Here is a 23,831-nt window from a genome sequence, read left to right on the forward strand (position 1 = left end):
AATATATGTATAGATATACATCTGTGGTGATTCTATTCAAGACAGGGCAGCTGAGAGTTCAGCCGTTTGGTGACAATACACAAAACAAGAGTATTCACTTGCGGTTCTTCTTAAATAAGCAGATTAGCTCTGGGCACAGGACATCATTTGGTCAATGGTAATGCTGTCAGATGCTGATACTTTTCTTTTTTGTTCTTGATAGGCCAGTTTCAGTGTGGGAAAGCACATGGGCCTCTGCTGTTAAATGTTATATAGTTGCCTTTTGTTCCTTCACTGAAAGCCTTGCTGATACAGCCCTCATTATGGACAATAAATTTCACTGCAAATGACCAGAATGGTCTGCCTTGAGGCAACATCGCAAGTTTCCTTCTTCCATGGCTTTTAGAGGCTTTGTCGACTCAGACAAGACCTGCATTTATGTTTAAATTTTACAACATTTTGTGTAATGTAGAATTTTAATTAATAATGTATTACATTTTTTTTTTAATTTTTAATGAAAGTATGAGGATGTAGCCTAACAGCTTAGCCCTGTCTCAATACTCACATTTGTAGACTTGCACCAATTGTTTGTGCACGCCTGCTTAAATGTGCACATCTGTAGGGTACCATTTCTTGAATTGCCCCAGCACATGTGCTCATGTACACCACCTATGAACACTTAAAGGAACACTAAGTAATTTTAACTTAAAATTACAGCTTCAAAGTCTGTAATGCTTCAGAAAGTCTGCAATAGGGAGAATACAGCCACTGACATTGATACCCTGGGTTCAGGACTGCAGAAACTGCACTATGTACCTTTTGGAGGAAGGCAGGAAACCACTCCCCTAGGAGCAAAAAGCCCAAATCTTACATAGCGTTCCTCTAAAGCAGACCTCTAGAAAATGAACATAATACTTTTGTGAAAGCTGTCACCCGTTGCAATCCCCTGACATTTCACACATGAAGCAGCTTGGAACAAGAACAGGAAACTCTACTAGAGCAGCCAATAGCTTTGTAATGTGTTTATCAAGTGTTGAGCCTCACATTCATAAACAATGAAGCTGGCATATCGATGGTACTTAGTGTTCCTGAATTATTTTTACTCATATAGTAAAAAGGGATGCTAGCTAATTCTGTCCAAAAATCTTTTCACACTTCCTTAAAGTGAAGATGTTATAAGCCTTTCACAAAATTCAAAACATATCTCCACTGGGTCTTAATTAGACGTTTGTGACATGTTTTGGTCAAAATTCCACAATGATCAACACAGCATTTCTCTTATTTCTCAGCGCTTGTTGTATTTGCTTTGCTGCATTTAACTTGGTATTGTTGCTCTGACAGAAACATGGGTCCAGCACTGTGATTTGAGAATCTCAGATGAAGAGGTGCGACAATTCTCAAGTGTCAGCTGTCTGAGTATGAAGTATGAAGCAGCACAAAATCACAATGACTCATTTTAACATGTTTTCAGACCACATGTCCTCTTTATATTCTGTCAGGGTTTATGCCTGTTGTTGTTGTTCCTCCCTAAATGTCCAAAATATGTGCACTGAATAGAAGACCTTAGGGCTTAGATCATGAACTGGGACAGGGCCTATAGCCACTGCTATTCTCCACTTTAAACTGGACAAGGGAACAAACAAACAAGATGAGGCATTGCTAAGAATATGGAACACCATGTTCACAAGAAACCCCCCCTGGGGTATAAACATGAACACAGCTCTTTGATGGGTCCTTATGGATCAGCTTTCACAGTGCTTTCCATTCAGCCACGCAAGCTGAACTGTAGAGTCACATGAGCCATACCTTGTGACCCACTAGAAAAACCCAAAGACATTTTCCAATTTACAGAGGCCACAGTACGCAACCAGCTGTCAGTCACACACTATGATCCATGTTTCATGGTAAAGCTTTTCCTAATCACTCACATAAGCATTTGTTTTACACGATTGCCCCCATCCATCCCTAACAATGCTAGAGTTGCTACAGTCACATACTGAGCTACAAAAGCCTTCTTCTACACATCTGTGTAGTGAAATATGCAGATAATTGGACTGTCTGTGAGTTCCACTCCAGGGACCCTATTACTCAAAAGCAATTGAAGCTGAAAAATATAAATGTTTCCTTTTCTTAAAATCTTACAGAATTATGGAATCTATACACTTCAGTGACTTTGCATTTAGACAAAAAAATCATGAATATTTGATTTGCACAGGCAATGTACTTTAAGCTTTTAAGGAGAAAATATGACAAATATAACCATAAAGCTTGCTCCCTCTTCCCTCCCCCCACCAGAGTCAATATCCACCCTTAGACTACTCCTTCAGAAGAGTAATTTTAAAATGTTAACAGCTAACAATGATTGGAAGACAGTAGTAACTTGATAGTGTTAATGCTGTTGTGGATACTCAATTTCATACATTGGCAATATTAGATCTTTTTTATGTTGTGATTTTTGTTGGTACAAGCTATTTGATCTGTTTTTGTCTATTCTCCACAGTTTATTTCTTAAACAACAGGTAAAAGTATCCCAGCATTTTTGAGACAACTGAACATAGTCTCCCTGCAGAGATGGCCCCACTACCATTGCTATAATGATGATGAGACATGTCAGCAAAGTCGAGAAATACATGAGAAAAGAAAACAAACTCGGTCAAATACTACATTTCTAATAAAGACGTCTGCAAAGGCATTTCTATTGTGCATTAGCTAATCAGTCCACAGAAAGATAGTAGAAAGCCTATGCACACTGCTTTCATCATGTATTTACTGGGTCAAAAGGTTATGGGAAACCAAGAGGTATCCTGGAGACAGGGAGATGTGTGAAAAGGTCCCAATAATCTTCCTTAAATTTAAGAAATATATTAGCAGGCTTTGCTAATATATAAATACCACTCTTATAAGATGTTCAGCTGGTGACACAGATCAACATTTAAGACTTTTGAAAGCCACCTGACAGTAAGCAAATATCTGTTACAGGCATCTATTTGGGATACAGAGGCAACAATAGCTGTTTAAAATTAAAAATTAAAAAAGGAAGAAGAAGTTCTATAGCTCCAAGCGATAAATGTGCTTGTATCTTCAAAGACTAACCAAACACCACAAATACGCAATTCATTCTAAGAGAAAGCATGATATTCCCTTAAAGAAGCCCTACACAATCTTTTCTTAGATGAGGGCAGAAGACTGGTGCCTTAGATGATAATGGAGTCATTTCCAAGGCAGAATGAAATAAATCATTAATATAAAATTAATAGCAACTGAATCACCACAGGCCTTTAACATTTCCTAACTTATCCTCAGTTTTCTACTGTGACCATGTGGACAGTAAAACCTGATTTTGGGTTTCCAAAAAGGTTTACACTGGGCAAGTGTTTGAAGGAGTTGTTGATTATATATATAGCTCTCAAGTCTGCTTGTGTGTAAGTAAATGAAATGAAAAATGGCAGGGACATGGAGTGGTTGTAGACAACTCCACACGTTGAAAAGCACAAACTGAAATGAGGATTGCTTAATAACCGTTCCTTATTTGAGTAATTTTGACATGTATTTGATGTTTACAATCATTTAAGGTGGAAATGTCTCCAAACTCGGGAGACGGCTAACTGCTTTACCTAAAGTGCTACAAAAATTATCAGCTCGAGTTACAAATGAGTTTCTGTGGTATTTCAAACCGTTCCACCTTAAAAGCCGTGGTGCTAGAGCTGCATTTCCCCACAATCATAGACGTACCCTTTACTTCTGTTTAATTTGTTGATGTCATGATATTACAACCTGTGGGTAACCTTATTAGTTTCATTAGGCAACAGTTATTATTTACAAAAGTTTATGTTAAACCCTTTTTATGTTTTCTAATTTCAAACTTCACAGGGAACAGGTTGAAATAATATCATGTCATAAAGACCTACTAGTACTCAATACATCTTTGCTTGTTTTTTACAATCCAGGAACACCTCAAGTTTTGGGATGCCATTTATTTAAACATGTTAAATTCAGCATATAACTTTGCAGAGTTATTTTCTCTATTCTGCTTAGATAAATACAACACCATGGTTGTCCTTTGTCATGAGAATATAATGAAGCAGATGTCTGATGTTCTTTTCACAACACCTTCCTATTGTAACGCTTCAAAAATGAAAAAAAAAGAGAAAATTAGAATGAACTTTTCCATTTCTATTAAAAATTGTGAATGGCATCATTTAATCATTAATCGATTAATAGAAATAGAATAACAACATGTCTTCATATGTTAGTGTTTTTTAATGTTTTTGGTCATTGTCTAGGTTTAGGATACAAGTCTATTGAATTTAGGACTGCCGGTGGAAACGTTTGTTCTAGAGTATTTCAACTCTTTCTGAGGAATTTGAAAATGCTCCAATATTCCATTGTTCTTACAGGAGGTAGGTCAGTTCATTCATTCAGTGGAAATCTTAGTCAGGTATTTTTGGTGATTTTTGGTGAATCCTGTGTCTTTCAGTGGACAGAGACATAAACCTTAACTTGAAATTAAAATCACGTTAAGAAATAGAAAATATGAATAGAAATATGAATGACAAAAAACAACTTAAAAAGTTCAAACATGTGTATCATTTTCAGCCTGCTCTGGCTACTACATATGCAGATCTTTCCACAGAGAAAAAGGGTTTGTCCTGCTTGCAGTTTTAATATAAAATTGTTTAGTTTGTTTTACTGTAGAGTGGGACCTTCCCAGTAAACATGTGGAGTGTTAAGGTAATAAAACTTTCTCTTCCTAATTTATGATGACTCTGTATATACCAGTCATATCCAAATCATAAATGTACATTATCTATGCATATCATCACCTAATCATACTTCAGTGTACTTTATAAGTAGAGCTTTTTATCCATATAGTCATTCTAGCATAAAGATTATTTCTGTGTTCTTACAGATTTTCACATTTTATTGCATTGTAAATGTATTTTTTGTTATTTGTGAAACGTGGACACTTTAAGCTTTAGAGACATTAAAAAAAAAAGAAAAATGTATAATTTTTTTTTTTCAATGTCAATGCAGCATGGTGGTGCCGCAGGTAGTGTCGCAGTCACACAGCTCCAGGGACCTGCAGGTTGTGGGTTGCAGTCCAGGTCTGAATGTCTGTGAGGAGTTTGGTGTGTTCTCCTCGTGTCAGCGTGGGTTTCCTCCGGGTGCTCCGGTTTCCTCCCACAGTCCAAAATACACCTGTTGGTAGGTGGATTGGCGACTCAAAAGTGTCTGTAGGGGTGTGTGTGTGAGTTGCCGTTATGTACGGGCGCCCCCTCCTGGGTGTGATCCTGCCTTGTGCCCAGTGATTCCGGGTGGGCTCCGGACCCACCATGACCCTGAACTGGATAAGTGGTTACAGACAATGAATGAATGAATTAATTTAACTTTGTATATTCTAGAATAACTTGCATAACTTCTAGAATAAATTGCAAAGACAGTATTTTAAAAGATTTACAATATATCAAGAACTAAAACTGCAATATACCAGGTACTGCTCTTATATTCATTCATTAATTTCAGGGAAAAAATTATTAAAATTGCAATTAGCATTTTTTTTGTAGTAAGAAAAAATATAGAGTCTAATGCCCTATTCCAAATTTTAGAAAATAGACCTTACTTCATCATCATCTTTGCCTCATCTAAGCCTTAAAAAAGTAAAACAAAAAAAAAGGTATGGCTATTTCACATAAGCAGGAACAACTTAAATAAATTGTGGCTTTCCTTCCACTGCTTCAAGATCAGTTTGCATATTTCACCATCCTTCCCTAACAGGCTGCCATTTGTTGTCAGTGCTCAGCTCAATGATATGGATTAATAGTTATTTTTATCCTTTGCAAGACAAGGACCAAAAAAAAAAAAAAAAAAAAAACAGACACATCAGCATTCATGCACTACAGTTTCCCAGCTAATCTTGGCTTCTGGAGTCTCAAAAATTGTCAGACCCAAGCCAAGCCAGCACCAAACAAATGTGTCAGTTATGTTAATATCTCTGTAGACACCATTGAACCTCTAACAGACACAGTACAATATTTTATTACAACTTAGATGTCCATCCAGAATTCAGTGATCTGAGGTTTAATCACTTCAAACAGACACTTGCAAATGATTAACTAATCCCATCATCAACAGTCCTGATTCTGGTAAAAACAAGCTTTAAAATGCATAAATGACCGCACAGAGTCTTGGACTGTCCACATTCATTACTGTGAGTGTTTTCAGGAGATTGAGCCAACTCCTCCAATCAGTGTTACGCTCTCTATCATTGAACTCTGACTAATGAGGTGCAACAAACATGAAAAGCATCAGTCTGGGCCTGTGTGTCTGCAGGGCGTCTAGGCCAACTGTCCCAGACGAAAATGCGTCCACTGAATCCCAGTGATGGTGTTAGCCATACCCATAAAACCAAGCCTCAAGTGTGCAACCAAAACCACTGCTAAGCATTCTAAATGCAAGGAAAAGCCACATAAATGCTGCATATAACAAGCAAGGAAACACAGAATCTTGAAAGGCAATCACTACTTCAGGAGACACAGGAAGGCTTAATATGATTTGCAAAGAGATTCTGAGAAGATAATATTTTTCTCCTGGAGGGTTATGTTACACTGTAGGTCCTTTCTCTTTCCAGGCTGATCTGCGTCACACCAAACATTCAAAGCACCAGAAATACACACAAAAACAGAAATACTTGTCTTCCTGGTGACACACAGGCAATGGGAGATAAATTTTAGTCATGAGTGTGCATCCGCTTTTCAATAGCACTGCAGACTCTTTTTATAGCATTTTCTTTTTTTAAAACACAAAACAAAAGCAGATTTGCTGCATCTGAATATATTGGGGCATAAACAAAACTGCAAACTATTTTGCAACCATATTTGTTATGGCATAGACTAGAGTGTGAAAAGTATTTAAGGTGAACACTTAGGTGAATAATTAAAGATTATTAATGATTATTTAGTAATTTAATGATGATCAAAAGTACCTTTATACAGTATTTTTTATTATTGGGGGTGGCACGGTGGTGTAGCAGGTAGTGTCGCAGTCACACAGCTCCAGGGGCCTGGAGGTTGTGGGTTCGATTCCCGTTCCGGGTGACTGTCTGTGAGGAGTGTGGTGTGTTCTTCCTGTGTCTGCGTGGGTTTCCTCCCATAGTCCAAAAACAAACGTTGGTAGGTGGATTGGTGACTCAAAGGTTTGAATGTGTGTTTCCCTGTGAAGGACTGGCGCCCCCTCCAGGGTGTATTCCCACCTTTTGCCCAATGATTCCAGGTAGGCTCTGGACCCACCGTGACCCTGAACTGGATAAGGGTTACAGATAATGAATGAATGATTATTGGTGTCTAATAAGGTCTTCTCACATTTTCAGCAGTATATCAGCTTTGGCTTTAACTTTAAAAAACTATATCTATGCTGGTCCCATTAGGGGAGAAATATGTTTACATTAATGACAATTATGAGTCCCCTCCATATTCAGTTTGCAGAAAGACAGCATCTTTAGATCATGAAGCTTAGGACAGATTATACAAACTCCAATAAAGAGTTACACTGAAAATCTAACAGGACACGTTCAGATATGATCACTGCCAGCCACAGAGCAGTGTACAAGTTCTGGGTACAAGAAGTAATGGAAATCAAAAGCTTGGGAAGAGGTCATTGCAACTGAGGGAGATATCTGCCTTCTGTCTGCTGGGGGAATGGAAGATCACTGCGGTTAAAAGAGCTTCAAGGGTCAACAATACCCCCAAATATGATTAGATAAATATATCTGATATATATTTATGATGCCACAACTAAAGGGTTTTATGAGAATTTGGAATAATGACATATTTTTGCCTTGAGGATGAAGAGAGACAAATGCAGGCGTACAAAGCACAGTGTCTGTCATACTCTTGTACTTGTGAGTGCCTGGGGTATCAGCTTTTCAGCATCTTCCTTTTGACTTTGCCAGATTTAATGCCTTCTTTGTTATTTTCTCTGCTTTTGGGATGCTTTGATTTTCTCAGAAAAAAAAAACAAACACACACACTTCACTGCCAGAAAACAGCTGCGGGTAAAAACAGCTAAAGATCCTCAACCAAGTAAAAACAAGTTACTTGATCAAGGCTGGTCCCAGATCACTGCACGGCAGGCAGAATATAGGACTTTTTTTCATCCTAACGAAGTGTTTCACAATCCCATTTCTGCACTGTTCAGAGTTTATTCACATTCCTCACTTAACACACCTGGCCAAGCCGAAGAGAAGCTTGTTAATTTATCAAGTTGGATCGGTTGCGCTAGATGAGACAAAGCACTCACTGTCAGTTGTTATGAGTCAGCTGGTGAAGACACTGCAAAATTTAAACTGCATTTGTGTGTGATTTGTGGGTAGATCACATGCAAAGCACTGGTTCAATAGAGAACAACTGCACATAGGAGGAATCCTTATTTTGTAAGGACTAAATGTCCGACACAAAAGGTATGCTTAGCAGGTAGAGAATTCGACTCTAGCTCTTCTGATAAATCAGTTTATCAGCAACTATAGCTAATAAAGTTAGTTATGTGGGTGACAAACTATTTCTCATTTTCAGAATCCCCAAACGTATTTACTACACAATATGAAAGGTCAATTAGAGTCAAGCTGCATGATAAATAAAGACACAACCCCCCCCCCATAGGAATGCACTTGTGCTGAGTGTTTCAAGACATGCAGACTGTAGCTTCAGAACTAATAGAGTATTCCATGTTTCTTAATCAACTGTAACGTTTGAAGTGGAATATCTTTCAAAGCTAATCATAAAAAAGATAATCATACTTGAATACTGATTTTGCTTTTGATAGTTTCCAAAGGTTTCTGTGCCTGCAAACAATAATACAAGAGCATGCAACACTGTGGGAGGGACTGGAGCAGGAAAAAAGCATATTTCTCTCGAATGTGGATATTCTGTTCTTTGATTAGGCCTTGATTACAACAAAAGGTATCTGTTCCATGTGTGGTTTCGTTTTCACAGTTTGCTCAGTTCTTTTAATTGGTTGTAGATGTACAAGATGAAGACACAACATGAGATCTGTACTTCTGTTGGTTCATTGTATTGCAGTGCAGTTAACTGTGCCTTCCCAAAGGGCATTTTTTAAAGGGGACATATTATGAAAATAAAAAAATCACTTGTTCATGGCCAGCAGTATGTGGCGTGCCTACAAACTGTGAAGACCACCCAGTCGTTTTTTTTTTTGTGGACTGCCAAGGTTAGAAATCATTGGGGTAAAATGAGCATTTGTGGCTCTGCTACAACTTGCATCAAGTGCACAATAAAAGTAAAGTTTAATTGTGGAAAATCGTTTGTCACCTTTAAATTCTAAACCGATTCTTATAACAGAGACTGCAACAACGTAAACACACATTTATAATAAGGTGGATTTAAGTATTCAAAAGTATGCATTATTATCCCCAAAGTACTATTGTCTCAGTTTATCTCGTCTTGTGAAAACAATGTACTTAACAAAACATCACATTAATTTAACTGCATTAGCCTTATTTTGTAAATGAATAAAGGTTCCAGCTCTAAACCCATTTGTAATTGTGTTTAACATAGGATTACATTACTAAACTTCAATAGTTAAACAGAATGTTTTGATTGATTAATCCCCTTTCTACAAAACTAAACACATCGCAGAAACCCTTGGAGTGTGTTTACGATTACGATTTGTGATTATGATGTCACAGCTCAAGGGTGCTGGCTTCTGATTGGTTCAATTATCAGCATAGTTCAGAGGTGCATTAGGTTAAAATCCCAACAAACTCATTAAGGCAAAATGCTGTTGGTGTAGGCTTTAGAATTAAATCTTTCATCCATAGACATTGTTACCTCTTGAACCCCACTGCTGCGTCAATGAAATTATTTCATATATATCTTCTCAGTGTGGAATATAAGGATATGAAATACAATCAACTCATTGTCCTGGCAAATTAAGCTTAGATACTTTAGATAACCTTCCAATGGGAAACATGCTGGGAAAGCAGCCAAAGACACTTGCAAATTTATAGCATCCAACAGATCTGGGAAATTAATATGGCTAGATGACTAGGACAAAGGTAAAATGTTTAGCGATTCAGAATAATCCTTTGATGCATGCAGCTCAGACGGCGCTTATAAAATTTGAGCTATCATGCTTATTCATGTGAAGTCCAACAAAAATATCACACTCGTTGCTCAAAAGCTGAGGCAAACATTTTGAAGGTTGAGTCTGATTTCACAGGAGTACAAGTATTTTGCAAGTCCTATTTTAAGGACAACACGAATGGTTATAGTTCAGATGTCAACTGAAACCGCACTTACCCTTCCTTAATACAGTACAGAAAGCCATATTTAGAAGCGAATGTGGATCCAGAGAACAGAGTTGTAATCCAGAGTATAATAGTGTATTTCAGAGGAGATTCAACTTTTCTTTATTTGCTTCGTAATCACCAAGATAATAAATACAGAAATACAAACAGTATATACTTTGTGTATATAAAAAGGAGAGACATGGCCATGTGCTTCATGTGAGAAGGAAATGGACCACTTTTAACAACAGTGTAGTCTTGTAAATTTCCTTGTGTCGCTGTTATCATATTTTCAATATTGTGTAGAACAGACTGTAGCAAGCGGCAACACAGACACAAACGGTGTGAAACCATAAAAACTCAAACTGAACAGAGAAGAAATCAGATGATATGTCCACTGTGTGTGTGTGAGGGGTACAGGTTACTGTATGGTACTAATCATGTGTTATGGGGATATTTAAATGTGCTTTCCCCTGCAAAACACAAAAAAATTCTTGCTTTTTTCTGCTTTACTATCCACCCCACCCCCAATTTGTCAAGATTTTTTTTTTCCGCCATTCCTGTTTTAATCCCAATGACCATTATGTTCCAGATTTCCAGTACCAAAGCTTGGACAAAGCCTTTTATCGAAAAGCAGGATGAAAAAAAAAAAGTCTCTAGAAAACCCCCTGGATGCAATGAAGTCAGCAGATATGAGGAATTCCCCAGGGTGCCATTCCCCTGGCACGCAGGCCCTCTAGTGGATGACAGAAAGGAAAGCAGTTGTCAGAGATTTACTAAAACATTCCTGGTTGTTGCTCAGAAACATAACAGGCAATATAGGCTGTCCGTAAATTGTTTAATTAATATCAACACATGACAGGTAAGGCACATGTCAATATAGGTGATTAAAATGGTCCAGTTGTTCATTGAGTAATAGGCATTGAGTAAATCTTTTATACCCTGTAGCCTGTAGAGTTTTTGTTATTTATTCCATGTTAAATTACGCAAACTCTTCTGTCTTCCAGCTGGATAAAAATGTAACCGCATGTATTACATGAAAACATATTGTTTCTGTGTACATTGATTTGTTAAATGAAAGGTATAAACACTGAACTACACTGAAACGTTTGTATATTTTGGTGTCATACTGCATTACTATCAGTGGACTGGTGGTGATTTGTTTTTGTGTATGATTAATAATGTGTTATATTTGCAAAGATGGTGGGAACAGTGGACCATAAATCTCAAATCTCAAAACCAGGGACAAAAGAAGATCATAATCATGCTCTGCCCACAAGAGTACACTTGATCACATGAGAAATTAAATGTCCAGACTTCATATATTCATGTTTTATAACAGCTTCTATAGTTGTCTTTAAATATACTCAAGGTCTTACCTGATTAGAGAGCACTTGCATAGTCAAGGTCAGATGTCTAGCGCATGCGCATGTGCAAGCTGTGTTTGGGGCCGTCCACCCTCTCCAGCTTCTCAAAATGTTTCCTGGCATTGCGTATGTTGATGAGGGTGGCAGCAGATGCTGGAGAGAAGAACAGGAAATGGAAGTATAGCTACTGTCTTTACAAATATTTAAGTTATTATAGATAATTTTTTACGTGGCAAACTTCAATCACAAAAACAACCAAAGGAAACAATCCCCACTGAACGCTTGATAACCTTTAAGAGTGGATCTTACGTATGGAAGGGTCAGACATGATCACCATGACATAAGTGTTTGAAGTGAATACATCAATGAAGGCTGCAAAGTTGGAGTTGCGCACTTCCATGCTCTGGAAAGAGGCAGCCAGCTTACTGTGGGATCAAAGGCAAAGGGTAATTGAGTTTGGCATCAAAAAGAGTTCTGTGATTTATAACAGGAACAGTAAATACAAGGAAAAATCATCACCTGCAGCTTAACTTGAACTGTTTGATAATGTTGCTGATCTTCTCAAAGCGATGGGCATCTCGTTGCTCTTTGCACTGATAGTGCGAGATCACCTGAGAAATTAAAACGTATATACTGATTAAAATAAATCCAGAATATTATTTATATAGAAGTCCATAGTATTGTTAATTTTATTCCAATTTTATAACACTTTTTACAGCATTAATCAATCAATAAAAAATTCTTCCTCATCGTACCCTGTAGCCTTTTCTGTTTGGAGTATGCAACACTCAAGTCTACTGTGTGTTTCTATTAAGAAATGCTGCCTACATGTTCTGGGTCAAGCAAGATGGTATAAATGCTAAATTGTGCCTAGCCTCTGTCAAGAAACAAGTTTAACATTGACCTCTGGCAGTCATGAGACTTTATGAAAAGAAGTAACAGAAGAAAAGCTAACTGTTCTAACTCACTAACCATTTTTTAAAAAAACATTTCTCAATTATGAAGATAGATAGGCGTATGTTAATTTATGTTTATATAAATAACATGTTCCTTTATAAATCTAGCCAATTCTGGAATAATATAGAGGTGTCAAATTTTTCAAATACAAAGGGACACTGCTAACGGGGTTTAAAGCTTCCAGCATAGGGTTGTAGAGCAACCCCATCCTCTGGAATGTGGGAGCACCATCCGATGTCTATCCAACATCAGTATCTGACCACAATAATGTTTATGTGGTTGAATGCAATGAAAACTCCACAGCACAGTTCTGACACCCAGAGTAGAGCTTGCCTTTAATCCTGAAAATGGAGGTAGAGACTGGAGACCAATGGATGTACATCCTAGATTTTAAACAGTAGGAATGACACTAAGCAAAAATAAATAAATAAATAAATACTACCAAACTCTTGGCCCGTGTACTGTAATATTCTGTATTTAAACTATCACTGATCACAAATTCAAAAAGTGTTTATCTGTTTAACCATATGTCAAATGTAAGCAGTAAAAAATAAGTTCGGCAGAAGCAAATGATTTCTTTTCTATTCTGATCAACTGCAACACAAAACCTCTAACCACTCACTGTATTTAATAAGAGCTGGAAAGTTCCACCACATCTCCTCTGTTAAATCCATTTGTGCTTAAAACTTGCCAAACACATGTTTGTACCTTATTTCACTCACATTATTTCTGGAAAAAATCCAGTTTTGCAATCCTTCTTAGAGAAATGGGATTAAATGGCAAAACACTTACAGACATGTATAAATACAAACCACAATCCCATAATGTGAAAGACCTGGCTGTTCATGCTATATTTTAATGATGGTTAAACATAGTACACTTGTAGGTTTTAAAGGTTTAAAATCATCGTTGATGTCCTAGGAAACAGCTTGAAGACATCTTATCTGTTGCTTCGCCATTTGAAATCGATATTTCACACCAGGTCTTTGCCAGTTAAATATGAAATAAACTTGGACACTTGATATACTGTCTTCCTTGTGGAGAGAGCAAAACAGCCAAGTATAAAAAGATATAGGAAAGCACATCTTTTATTAGTCATGTCTGGAATGTTTTGTTTATCTGAAAAATAAGTCAATTTCAATTCACATGCTTTTAATGTTAATGTGCAAAAACTAGACGAATGAAGAGTTCAGTAAGATTCAAATTATGTGCTACTTATATTATTGTTGTGCAAAAATACAAGGAAATACAAAAACAACCAGCATACATCCTTACAGAAATAAACATGCATGCAGTTTTCAGTATAGATAAGAACCATGGAAATGTATTTTATTTATTATTTATTAGGAGTTCGCAATGTGAAGTAATTACCTCATTCAGCACGAGAAAGTAACAAAATGTGACATAATATTAAATTGTTTTAATTTATATTGAAATATTGTCAATTGCTCAACTCTACCGGGAATCCTGAAGTAGTAAATACTGGCAAGTAATAGAGTAGTAACAACCATTACCATAATATTAAACCCTAGAAATCTGGAAAGGCAAATCGTTCATACATTTGTTACCTCCAACTGAACTACTGCTGAGCCGCAGCTACACTGTGGTTTTTCAGCTGTGCCAAAGCAAACCACCAGACCACCTTTCTTCATCTAATTTGGGACTGGAAGCTGCCCAAGCTCTCGTTTCCTCAGTATGTCTAAGATCTGCATTACATCAAGCCGTACTTGTGTTTTTAGACAACTAAAAAAAAAGACTATTAAGGTGACAGTGCTCTGTATTACTTCATGCTTACCAGAAAAGTGGCCCTTTCAAAAAGCAGCACCTCATCCGCCTCAATGATTTGGGCAAAATTTCGCAAATTAGATTCCAGCTGTTGCACATTGGGGATGAGCTGATAAACAATACTGGACCATGCCTACACAACCACCCACACACACACACACACACACACACACACAGATTAAGTACACACACTGAAACAATCACTGTCTCAGCCTTATACAAAAACATATCATGTAGTTCTCAGAACAAAATCTTATATCAAAATATTATTGTCTAAAAAGATCATAATCACTAAATAATTACCATGCACAAAGACATAAGGGAAAATAACTAAATAAGCCATAATGAATTAAACTTATTCTAGATTTTAGCGAATCAACCAATCACATGGACACCACATGAATTGTGCATTACTGTGCTGCAGAAATTGTGGAGCAGGCATTAACAGCAATGTTGTATAAACCTTCTATCTCTATTTTTATTAATATTAGATGCTGAGCTAATGTCTGAAAACAAATAAACCACAAATATAACAGAACATATATAACGTTCTGCTTATACTTTCTGCACTTACACCAGATGGAGTTGCATGCATACCTTATAAAGTGTCTCATCCCATATAGAGGTTCTGAAGCAGGTGCATGCCAGGGGACGGGACAGTCTTTTAAGGTCCTCTTCACGCTCTTTGAAGATCTACATTAACAGAAGGTGATGTGCAAGCATTAAGAAAAAAAATGTATAATACAATATAATACACACACAGACACACAGAGACACACACACACACACACAGAAACACAGAGACACACGTCTCTTACCAGGTCCCTCTGGTCCTCCTGAACCAGGTCCATTTTGTGCACTAGACAGAAGACCTTAGCATCAGGTGAATTCTGAAGGATGGCTTCCAAACAGGACTGGTAATAATGCATGTCTTTCTCCAACTCTCGGCTTTCCACATCAAACACATAGATCAAGACTTCCACATTGCGAAAGATATTATCTCTCTGACTAGTGAAATAGTTCTCCATGAAAGTGTCCTGTCTGAAGAGAGGAAAACCATATATAATTATAACAGTCTATGTGCCAGTACAGAGTCATGGGTATCATTAATAATTAATACTCATTTAAGGATTCACCGATTTTGAATTTTTTGGGCTGATAACTATAACTGATAATTAGCACCTTGGAGCAACCGATACCAATCTTAATAATTAACTGATAATTTTATCTTTTTGAAATTAAAGCAAATTCACATTGAATTAAAGCAAAACAAATTCTTTTTATCATAGGACAAGCCTTCTCTTCAATATTTGTTCATTTCTGTTACAGTTTATTTATAGTTCAATCAAAGATTTACTGCTGGTTCCGCATAAATGGTTTCTAGAGGGGACCTAATTAGTGCAGCACCAGGTTTGGTTTGGAGAGCAGCATAAAGCAGTTCCGAGCAAGCGAGGGAGAAAGTGTGTGTGTTTGAGTGAGTGTTTGTAATTGTTTATCATCAATAAATTCAGACGCTGAATGACTCTATATCTGTGGTGGTTGGGAGTATCTTTCCGTCGTTTAACCTGCTGTGTGTATATTTACACTGCTATCTCTGTGCGTGTGTACTGAGTTTTGCTGATATTTTAAATTACTTTTAAATTTTAAATTTAACCCCAGAAACTGAAAAATGTCCACACGGCCGAGATGCTTGTGTATTTACAGGCATCAGTGCATATCCACAAGTGCAAAAAAGGCGGCAAGTTATCAGCTGTAATATCGGCTAAAATTCCAACACAACGATAACTAAAAAAAAATAAAATACACATTCGCAAAAATAATATATCGGCCACAGATATATCTTACATCACTACAGTCTTTCTTATTTTTTAAGCAGTAAATAAACACAATACCGAATGAAATGTAAGGAATTCATTAGTACGTATACTCATTTTTTATACTTAAAAATGATGGTTCTATAAAAGTTCTTTAGTAAAGAAAATGGTTTTATATAGAACCCTGAACACTTGAAGGACATTTTGCTTGACTAAAGTGTTCTATGCATTGTGATGTATTTCTTCAGATTGATGGAGAATGTACTATAGATTTCCTTTCAGAAAAGGGTTCTATATGGCAACAAAAAGCTTGTTACAACTTCAAGCTTTTTACATTACACACTTAACAATCATGGTTCTGCCATAGTTCTTTATTAAAGGGAATGTTTCTATATAAAACCCTGAGGATTGAAGAACCTTTTGCATGATTCTTCAGATTGATGGAGAAATGTGCTATAGACATATAGACTTTTTGGGAAAGGCTTCGTATGGCACAAAAAATGGTTACTCTATTGTTACAATCTTGACATTGTAACAATAGAGGAACCCTTTTTGTTGTCGTATAGAAGACTTTTCTGAATGGTGCTTTATAGAACCATCTATATATAGTACATTAGATACACAATCATGCAAATGGTTCTTCAAGTGTTCAGGGTTCTATACAGAACCATATCCATGAATAAAGAACCTTTCTAAAACCATGATCTGTGCCCCTTCATGATGCAAAGAACCCTTTAATCATGCAGAAGGTTCTTCTAATGTCCAGCATTCTATATAGAACCATTTTCTTCATTAAAGAACCTTTGTAGAACCTTTCTTTTTAAGAGTGTAGTCAAAAAAAATCTCTCTTGATCCTGAAACAATGCACTCACCCGCCACAGTCCCACAGGTTCAGCACCAGATTGCCCAGGAAACGCACATGGGAGTGCTCCACATCAACTGACAGAAACAAAAACAGAAGTGTTATGCCCTCCGTTTTGGTTGGTACATACATCACATTTTGCCTAATGAAGAAACAATGGCACCTGCACTGTATTTAGGTAAAACCACCACAGGGAACTGGCAATAAAGGCTTGCACTGGATCACAGGTTTTTGTATCTGATTTCCTTTTCAAATGCAGAAAACAAGGAACAAACAGCACTGCACACTTGGGATTTTAAATAAATGTGTACACATTGTTCACAACAGTTATTTTTAAGGCTGGTTTAAAAACGTTTTACTATGATTTTGACTATGCATCATAGGGATCTGTAGATCTGTGCACAAAGTAAACACTGATTGGCTATTCATCAGGCACGATTTAAAAAATACACACTAATATATATATATATTTTTTTCCTTCTTGGCTACTCATTTATATTCTCTGGTTTGGATTTTCATATCAGTTGTTACATTACGGAGTTTAAAAGGATGCTACGGCTTAACCTTCAATGTTATAGTTTGGCGGCTTTACATTACTGTGTATACTTTAAATGAGTCAACTTGAAGTGAATTCTACCATGATTTTCTGAAAATAATACTCTCTCCCACTCTGTGAATTTGCCCAAACACTATTGTGAAATAAACGCTATGAAGGAATATGTAATTGGGATGGAAAATGTTAGTTTATTAAAATAAACTGTGCTGCCTCTTTAGATTTCTTTAGTGATACTGCATCAGTACTGCTCTACTAATCCATTAATCTCCAGCTGTTTAGGATCAACTACATAGTACATACTCAATAATAATGATGCAGTAATAAAGGCAGGGCGTCAACCTTAACCTAAAATAAAGTAAATTAACTCATTCATATTTAAAAAGGTACATTTAAAAAGGATAATATTTGTATAGGGTCAACTACTGCACACCCTGCAACTACCGATCTAAACCTGCTTTCTATTTTAGACACATTCTAAACATCTGGCTCTCTGGGTCTGGAGAGGGATGCCATTCAAATTAAAATGTCTGGCCGGGGCTCCCTCTGGTGGTGTATTTTATGTAGAACACCGACTGCTACAAACAACAACCACTCCTGACTGAATGGTGAGAAATTCTGTAATTATACGTTTAAAATGAACAAAAAGATAAACATAAATTGTTTTATAGATAAAGCTAAACTTGTCAGGTCTAGAAGTCCTCTTTTACTATTCCTTTATAGGAATTAATTTAATAATCCTTTAAAACCTGTTGCTGTAGATCTCTTACTAAGCAGCTAAATACAACAGTGATAGTTTGCTTATGAACAAACAAAAAACAAAAACAAAAGTGAAACACAAAAAGAGTGCTGGGTGATCACAAATCAATATCATAATTGTATATTTTACCTTGATTACGATTAATTAATTATTATTTTTTGTATTTTTGACCCTCGTAGTTTAGTGACAAGGCTTGTAGTGTAAATATGCAGTATTCAGTATTAAATATCCAGTATTAAAGCTGGGATATTTTTCTAATGTTGCTGAGAGCTTGTTCCTCTCTTGTTCTTTCAGCACTGTTTATATTTGATGTGTGACTGTACTTTGGTCACTTTTTTCTCAGCATTTACGTTTGACTTCTTTCTGTTCAGTGTCTTCCTAATTAAAGTAAAAAAACGGCATGTCCAAACCACAGGCGATGTGTTTTTCTTTGGTACGAGCTGCTCAAGTCGCTCGGTCAGCCTCAGCGTTTAGGTTACTTCCATGTGGCAGATAGGGGCAGAATCACATGACTACAGCTTGTAGCGTGGTTTTAAGGGACAGTACACGATAGGGGTGTAACGGTACGTGTATTCATTATAAACCGTCACGGTTCGGTTCTCACAATCGCACACAGAATACACGGTACATGCAGTCTATAAAAAGATACGCAAACAATGAACGTAGCTAATGTGGAGCTAACATTTAAAGGATAGTTACACCCGGAACCTTAATAGTGCTCAATTGTTATTTGCAACGGAACTATCCGCTTAGCCTGCAGCTCTGAATACAGTGACTGAGCATGGCAACTGAAAACAGTGCACCAGTGAGTGGAAACGAGACCCAGGAGTTGGAGGACACGCTTGCTTCTTTTAAATCATCTGTGTGGGAAAACTTTGGGTTCCCTGTGAACTATAGCAACGCTGGAGAGCGAGTGGTGGACCAGACGAGGACAGTTTGTCGGCGCTGTGCGACAGTTGTGAGGTACGTGTGTGGAAACATCTAACATGCTAACGCATATTCAGTGGCATCATCCAGACATGCCAATAATCAGAATTGATGACAATAAATAAATAAATTAATTAAAATAAAAAAAAACCCTTCAACCTCCCCACTGCTTTTAAGCAGCCTCTAGATCCGAAATCAGACCGGTCCCAAACCATTACTCAAGCAGTTGGCACATTCATTTCTTTGGCTATGCTACCTTACTCAGTGGTAGAGAACCGTGGTTTCAAGCTTTTAATAAAAGTGCTCGAGCCCTTGTGGGCAAACAAATTTTTCTGAAGAAAAACCTGAAAATAGAATGAATGAGTGATTAACCACTGAGTGGTTAATTTAACATTTGATTTTATGTTATATTTTATTTATTTTACATCTGTAAGGAAGGAGTTGCTCAATTTACAGGAGTCGTTTTAAGCTCCTAAAAATTTTATCTTATTTGAATGATTTTGCATTTGCACACCTGGAAATGTTCAATTTTTGTGATGCCTTTTGCATCTGCCATAGGCTAAAATATTTGAAAAATGCGTTATTTATTTTAGTATTTTCAAAAACAAGCAATGTTTTTCAGTTTGGAGCCTACTGTAAACTTTTATAAACATACAAAGTGTAAAACAACATTTGATTATAATGAAGTTCCAATGTTATTAAGTTAATAAAGTTGAGGTTATACAAAATTCCCAGGCTCTTTCTTTTCCCCACCAACTGTACCGAACCGTGGGGTTTATACCGAGGTGCGAACCGAACCTTGAATTTTGTGTACGTTACACCCCTAGTACATGAACACACATTGGGGAAACAACAGAATAAACATAATCAATATAATTGATATAGACAAGATTCCGTCCATTAGAAGTTCTGAATGTCCATTTTGATTAATTTTCGATTCATTGCCCAGCCCTAAAATCATTACATTTTTCCTCAGAGGGAAAGAAAAAAAATGTAAGACTCAAACAATAAGAAAACAAGAACACATTCGCCAAGTATTCAAGCCTCTTACTTGTGGCTCCCAGTCGCCGAGTGTCTCTGGCAATATAATTGGCGAAGATGATTGATCTCATGCTGGTCTTCCCCGACCCACTCTTTCCCATCAGCAACACCTAAAAATAGAAAAGAGATGATAAAACATATTAGCAAGGCCACTTCAATACTCAGGTGCAGCAATAACATGGCTTTGCTACAGACCAATCTAATGAACAGGAATAAATACAGCATTCATATTTTACATCATTGTCAAAAGCAAACGATATATTAAGAATGCACCTATACGGAAATTTTGACATTTTTCAAGCATATACCTGCAGATACCAGGACCTGTAGAGACACATAAATTGTTATATAATCTATACACTGGAACCAGCTCTAACTGGAGAGCATTACAGAGAAATTAAAAATGAAAGTGTTACATTCTCCCCATTTCAGAAAACGAGGAAAAAAACAGCAGGAAACAGTATATATGTAGTTTATATTTAATGGCATATCTGCACATAGGGCCACATTCTTGTCAAGAAATGTGTTGCTTAAGTTTTGTTACTGACAGGAATTTCTGTGCTGTTGCTTTCGTATTGATCAACAGCAAACAGTAGATGAATCATTCTTTAGATTAATAACAATTTTCTCCATCTAGCATATCATAGTGGCCTAATGTATTGGTCTGTCAATTTGAGTTTAGAACCAATTTTAAGACCATATATGCATATAATCATTTGCTGTGCATGAGCGTTTTTTCTTTTTTACAAAAATGTTCCTTAAGATTAATGTTGGTTAATATTAGAATTATATTTTATAAGGTTAAAATAGGACAGCATTAAATCTAACTGACTGGCAGCATGATAATACATTTATTGGGACAGAAACACTAATGCAATCGTTATTAACAAATAAAGGAACTTTAATTCTAATTTGGGACTGTCATTGAATGCCCAATTTCAAAAGTATGCTCATCAAATATTTGACCTAAAAAAAAAAAAAAAAAAAAAAAAAAAAAATTTGAATCACTTTATTGGCCACTGTGCTTGCACACAGAGGAATTTGATTCTCTGCATTTAAACCAATCCGAGCACTGAAACACACATTTTACACACGCAACCACTAGGGGGCAGTGAGCACACATGCCCAGAGTCACAGTGCTAGGGGAGCAGTTGTGTAGGATTACTGAAAGAATATCGGTCAGGCTTCATTTGAGGGGGCCAGCCTGTGTCACAGGGCCAACATTTTAAAAGTCTTCCTTAATATTCTGCTTCTATGAAAATTATTTATGTGCAAAAAGGCAAACAGTTCCTGCCTTGCTGCCATGTCAAATAGCCATGTGATGATGCTTGATACTACATTCATGTTGATACATACTGATACTATATCCAATAATTAAGGTTTACATTGGCAAACATATTAAAACTTAATATATCCTAACAGTTCCGTTTTATTGGCTAAAGATAAATAAACAAATAACAAAATATTACAAGATGTGCATAATGACACTGGTATCAATTTTTATTTACATTTTGTTGATTATTTTAATTGTTTACAAATGAATCACACTACAGACGCAGGCTATATGTTAGGAGGCTTATTAGTGTTAGCATAGTGTTTCTCCATGAGCTGGGACTCAAACCCCTATCTGTCTTGTGGAATACAGTGATGTCAACCATTACGCTATACCAACCACTGGGAAATAATTTACTTTTGTTTATGTTTTAGTAAATACTTATACTGACTGCTATTGTGGAATATGTAATTATTATAATCTTACACAGGATATGATGTAAAACATCCTATGCCAATCCAATAGAGCTTCACATAGGACCCACCATATAATTTAACCAAATAAACTGTAAATTCAATTTACATTGTTCATGTCAGAATTATATTGGCCCATTACTGCCAACTTGAAATAAATATAGTCACATAGTATGTCCAAACAATGAGGAATGTTCTTATAATTTATGTTTCTAAATCATACCAAGTCATAATTATGAAATAATTAGTCATAATAAATCAGAAATGAGACCATAAAAATATTATGACTTACTATCTTTTGAAATCTCGTATGCACGACTTACTGTGTGACTTTGCGCCTACATTGGTCTGTGATCTCAATTTTAAGCACAATTCTATTGAATCCCATTTCAACGAGATTCATGAACTCTTATCAAAAGTGACATTACCTTTTTCTTCATGGCTGTGCTAGTCATTTCCCCTGTCTGTGACAGAGTTTTCTATGCACAATCCTAAGAGAGAACACTCCTCCACAGCCTGTAAATCTTCTTGGTGTTTCAAAGCTATAACGAAAGAAAAAGATATTAAGTTACGGTTAGAAAAAGCTAGACACTAATATCCCACTACAGCGAAACCACGGTACGAGGAAGCAGCGAAAAACAGAACCAATCACCTCTCAAATATAAAACTTTTATAACAACATTAGCTATATATTTTCAACATATTTTAGAAGCCCTCGCCATAAAAATAAAAATCTCTAGACCTGACTTGACTTCAATCAGGTGACTGAACCATCACAAGTTTGTCGTGTGACTAAGTTGCCACATGAAGTTTCATGTTTAATGGGACAGACCATAAGACTAAAACTGCAGTTATCCTCCTTCGACGCATTCAAATTTAACACTAGCTTGTTATGTTGTCTCTAAAAATACAGGCAGAAAAGGAAACAGCTGAAGTTATCTTTCTAGCTAACGTGTTTACAGTCCTGATGCATTAGCAAACCATGAAATAACAAAATTGAAAATAATGTAACCACGAAACACTCAGTTTGTCTTATGTTTGTGAAACTTTCACCACTGACAATATATAACAAGTTCCTTATATGTATTTAACTACAGTAACCGAAATATCTGCCACAGCGTAATGTTAAAGTTAGCTTGCTAGCGCTAACTAGCCAGCGTCTAATTTAGCGTCCTATTGCAGTTGTTGGTTCCACCTTAAATTGTGCAGCAGCTATAACTTGCCTGTTACGTTCTTGTGTCCTCCAGCACCATTTAAGGTGGAAATAAATATTCTAATGAAGACTTAAACGAGGCTCGTTGAACATTAGCTACAGCGAGTAAAGATGTTGGTGCGTCCCGTTAAACGAGTTTGTAGTCACAAAGAGAAATTAATATCGGGAAACCGTATCCAATTAAATATACATATAATTTCTTTCTCTCTGTCTGATTTTCTGGTGAGTGAACAAAACGGACTAGCCGAGCTTCTGAATAAAGGCACAGTAACTTCCCTCTGGGAAAAAAACACATACATTAAAGCGAACAGCTTGCATTGCGCTAAAATTAAAGACAACTCGACATGATACCTGTTTGATTAAAACCATACAAAACTATGATCCTCTTCCCATGATTTGTTCGCTTTCAGAAACCACCATTCCAGCTATTCCCTTAAAAAGCTCCTTGTCACGGAAGGAGCATGTGACCGATTGTAAACACGGGCTGCATTCAATAGCTGTAGAGAAGCACGACTTCGGGGTGAGTC

At 36.6% G+C, this 23,831-nt stretch overlaps 1 protein-coding gene across 3 annotated transcripts; it reads right to left on the reverse strand.

Annotated features, from left to right (window-relative positions):
- Positions 1–10,388: 10,388 nt before the first annotated feature.
- Positions 10,389–23,831, reverse strand: rraga (Ras-related GTP binding A). 3 transcript variants are annotated; one of them, XM_066648925.1, is made up of 11 exons: positions 23,656–23,831; positions 22,520–22,633; positions 20,356–20,455; positions 17,075–17,141; positions 15,207–15,429; positions 14,986–15,081; positions 14,399–14,521; positions 12,166–12,257; positions 11,956–12,071; positions 11,659–11,799; positions 10,389–11,015 (listed from the first exon to the last, which is right to left on the reverse strand). In XM_066648925.1, exons 2-10 carry the CDS (start codon positions 22,544–22,546, stop codon positions 11,696–11,698), a joined length of 948 nt encoding a protein of 315 aa, XP_066505022.1. In that variant the 5' UTR covers positions 22,547–22,633; positions 23,656–23,831; the 3' UTR covers positions 10,389–11,015; positions 11,659–11,695. The 3 variants fall into 3 exon arrangements, with proteins under 3 accessions (XP_066505022.1, XP_066505023.1, XP_066505024.1); XM_066648926.1 differs by lacking the exon at positions 23,656–23,831 and adding an exon at positions 23,315–23,530; XM_066648927.1 differs by lacking the exon at positions 23,656–23,831 and adding an exon at positions 22,834–22,968.

Source organism: Hoplias malabaricus, chromosome 17 (genome assembly GCF_029633855.1).
Source record: "Hoplias malabaricus isolate fHopMal1 chromosome 17, fHopMal1.hap1, whole genome shotgun sequence".
Classification (NCBI taxonomy): Eukaryota; Metazoa; Chordata; class Actinopteri; order Characiformes; family Erythrinidae; genus Hoplias; species Hoplias malabaricus.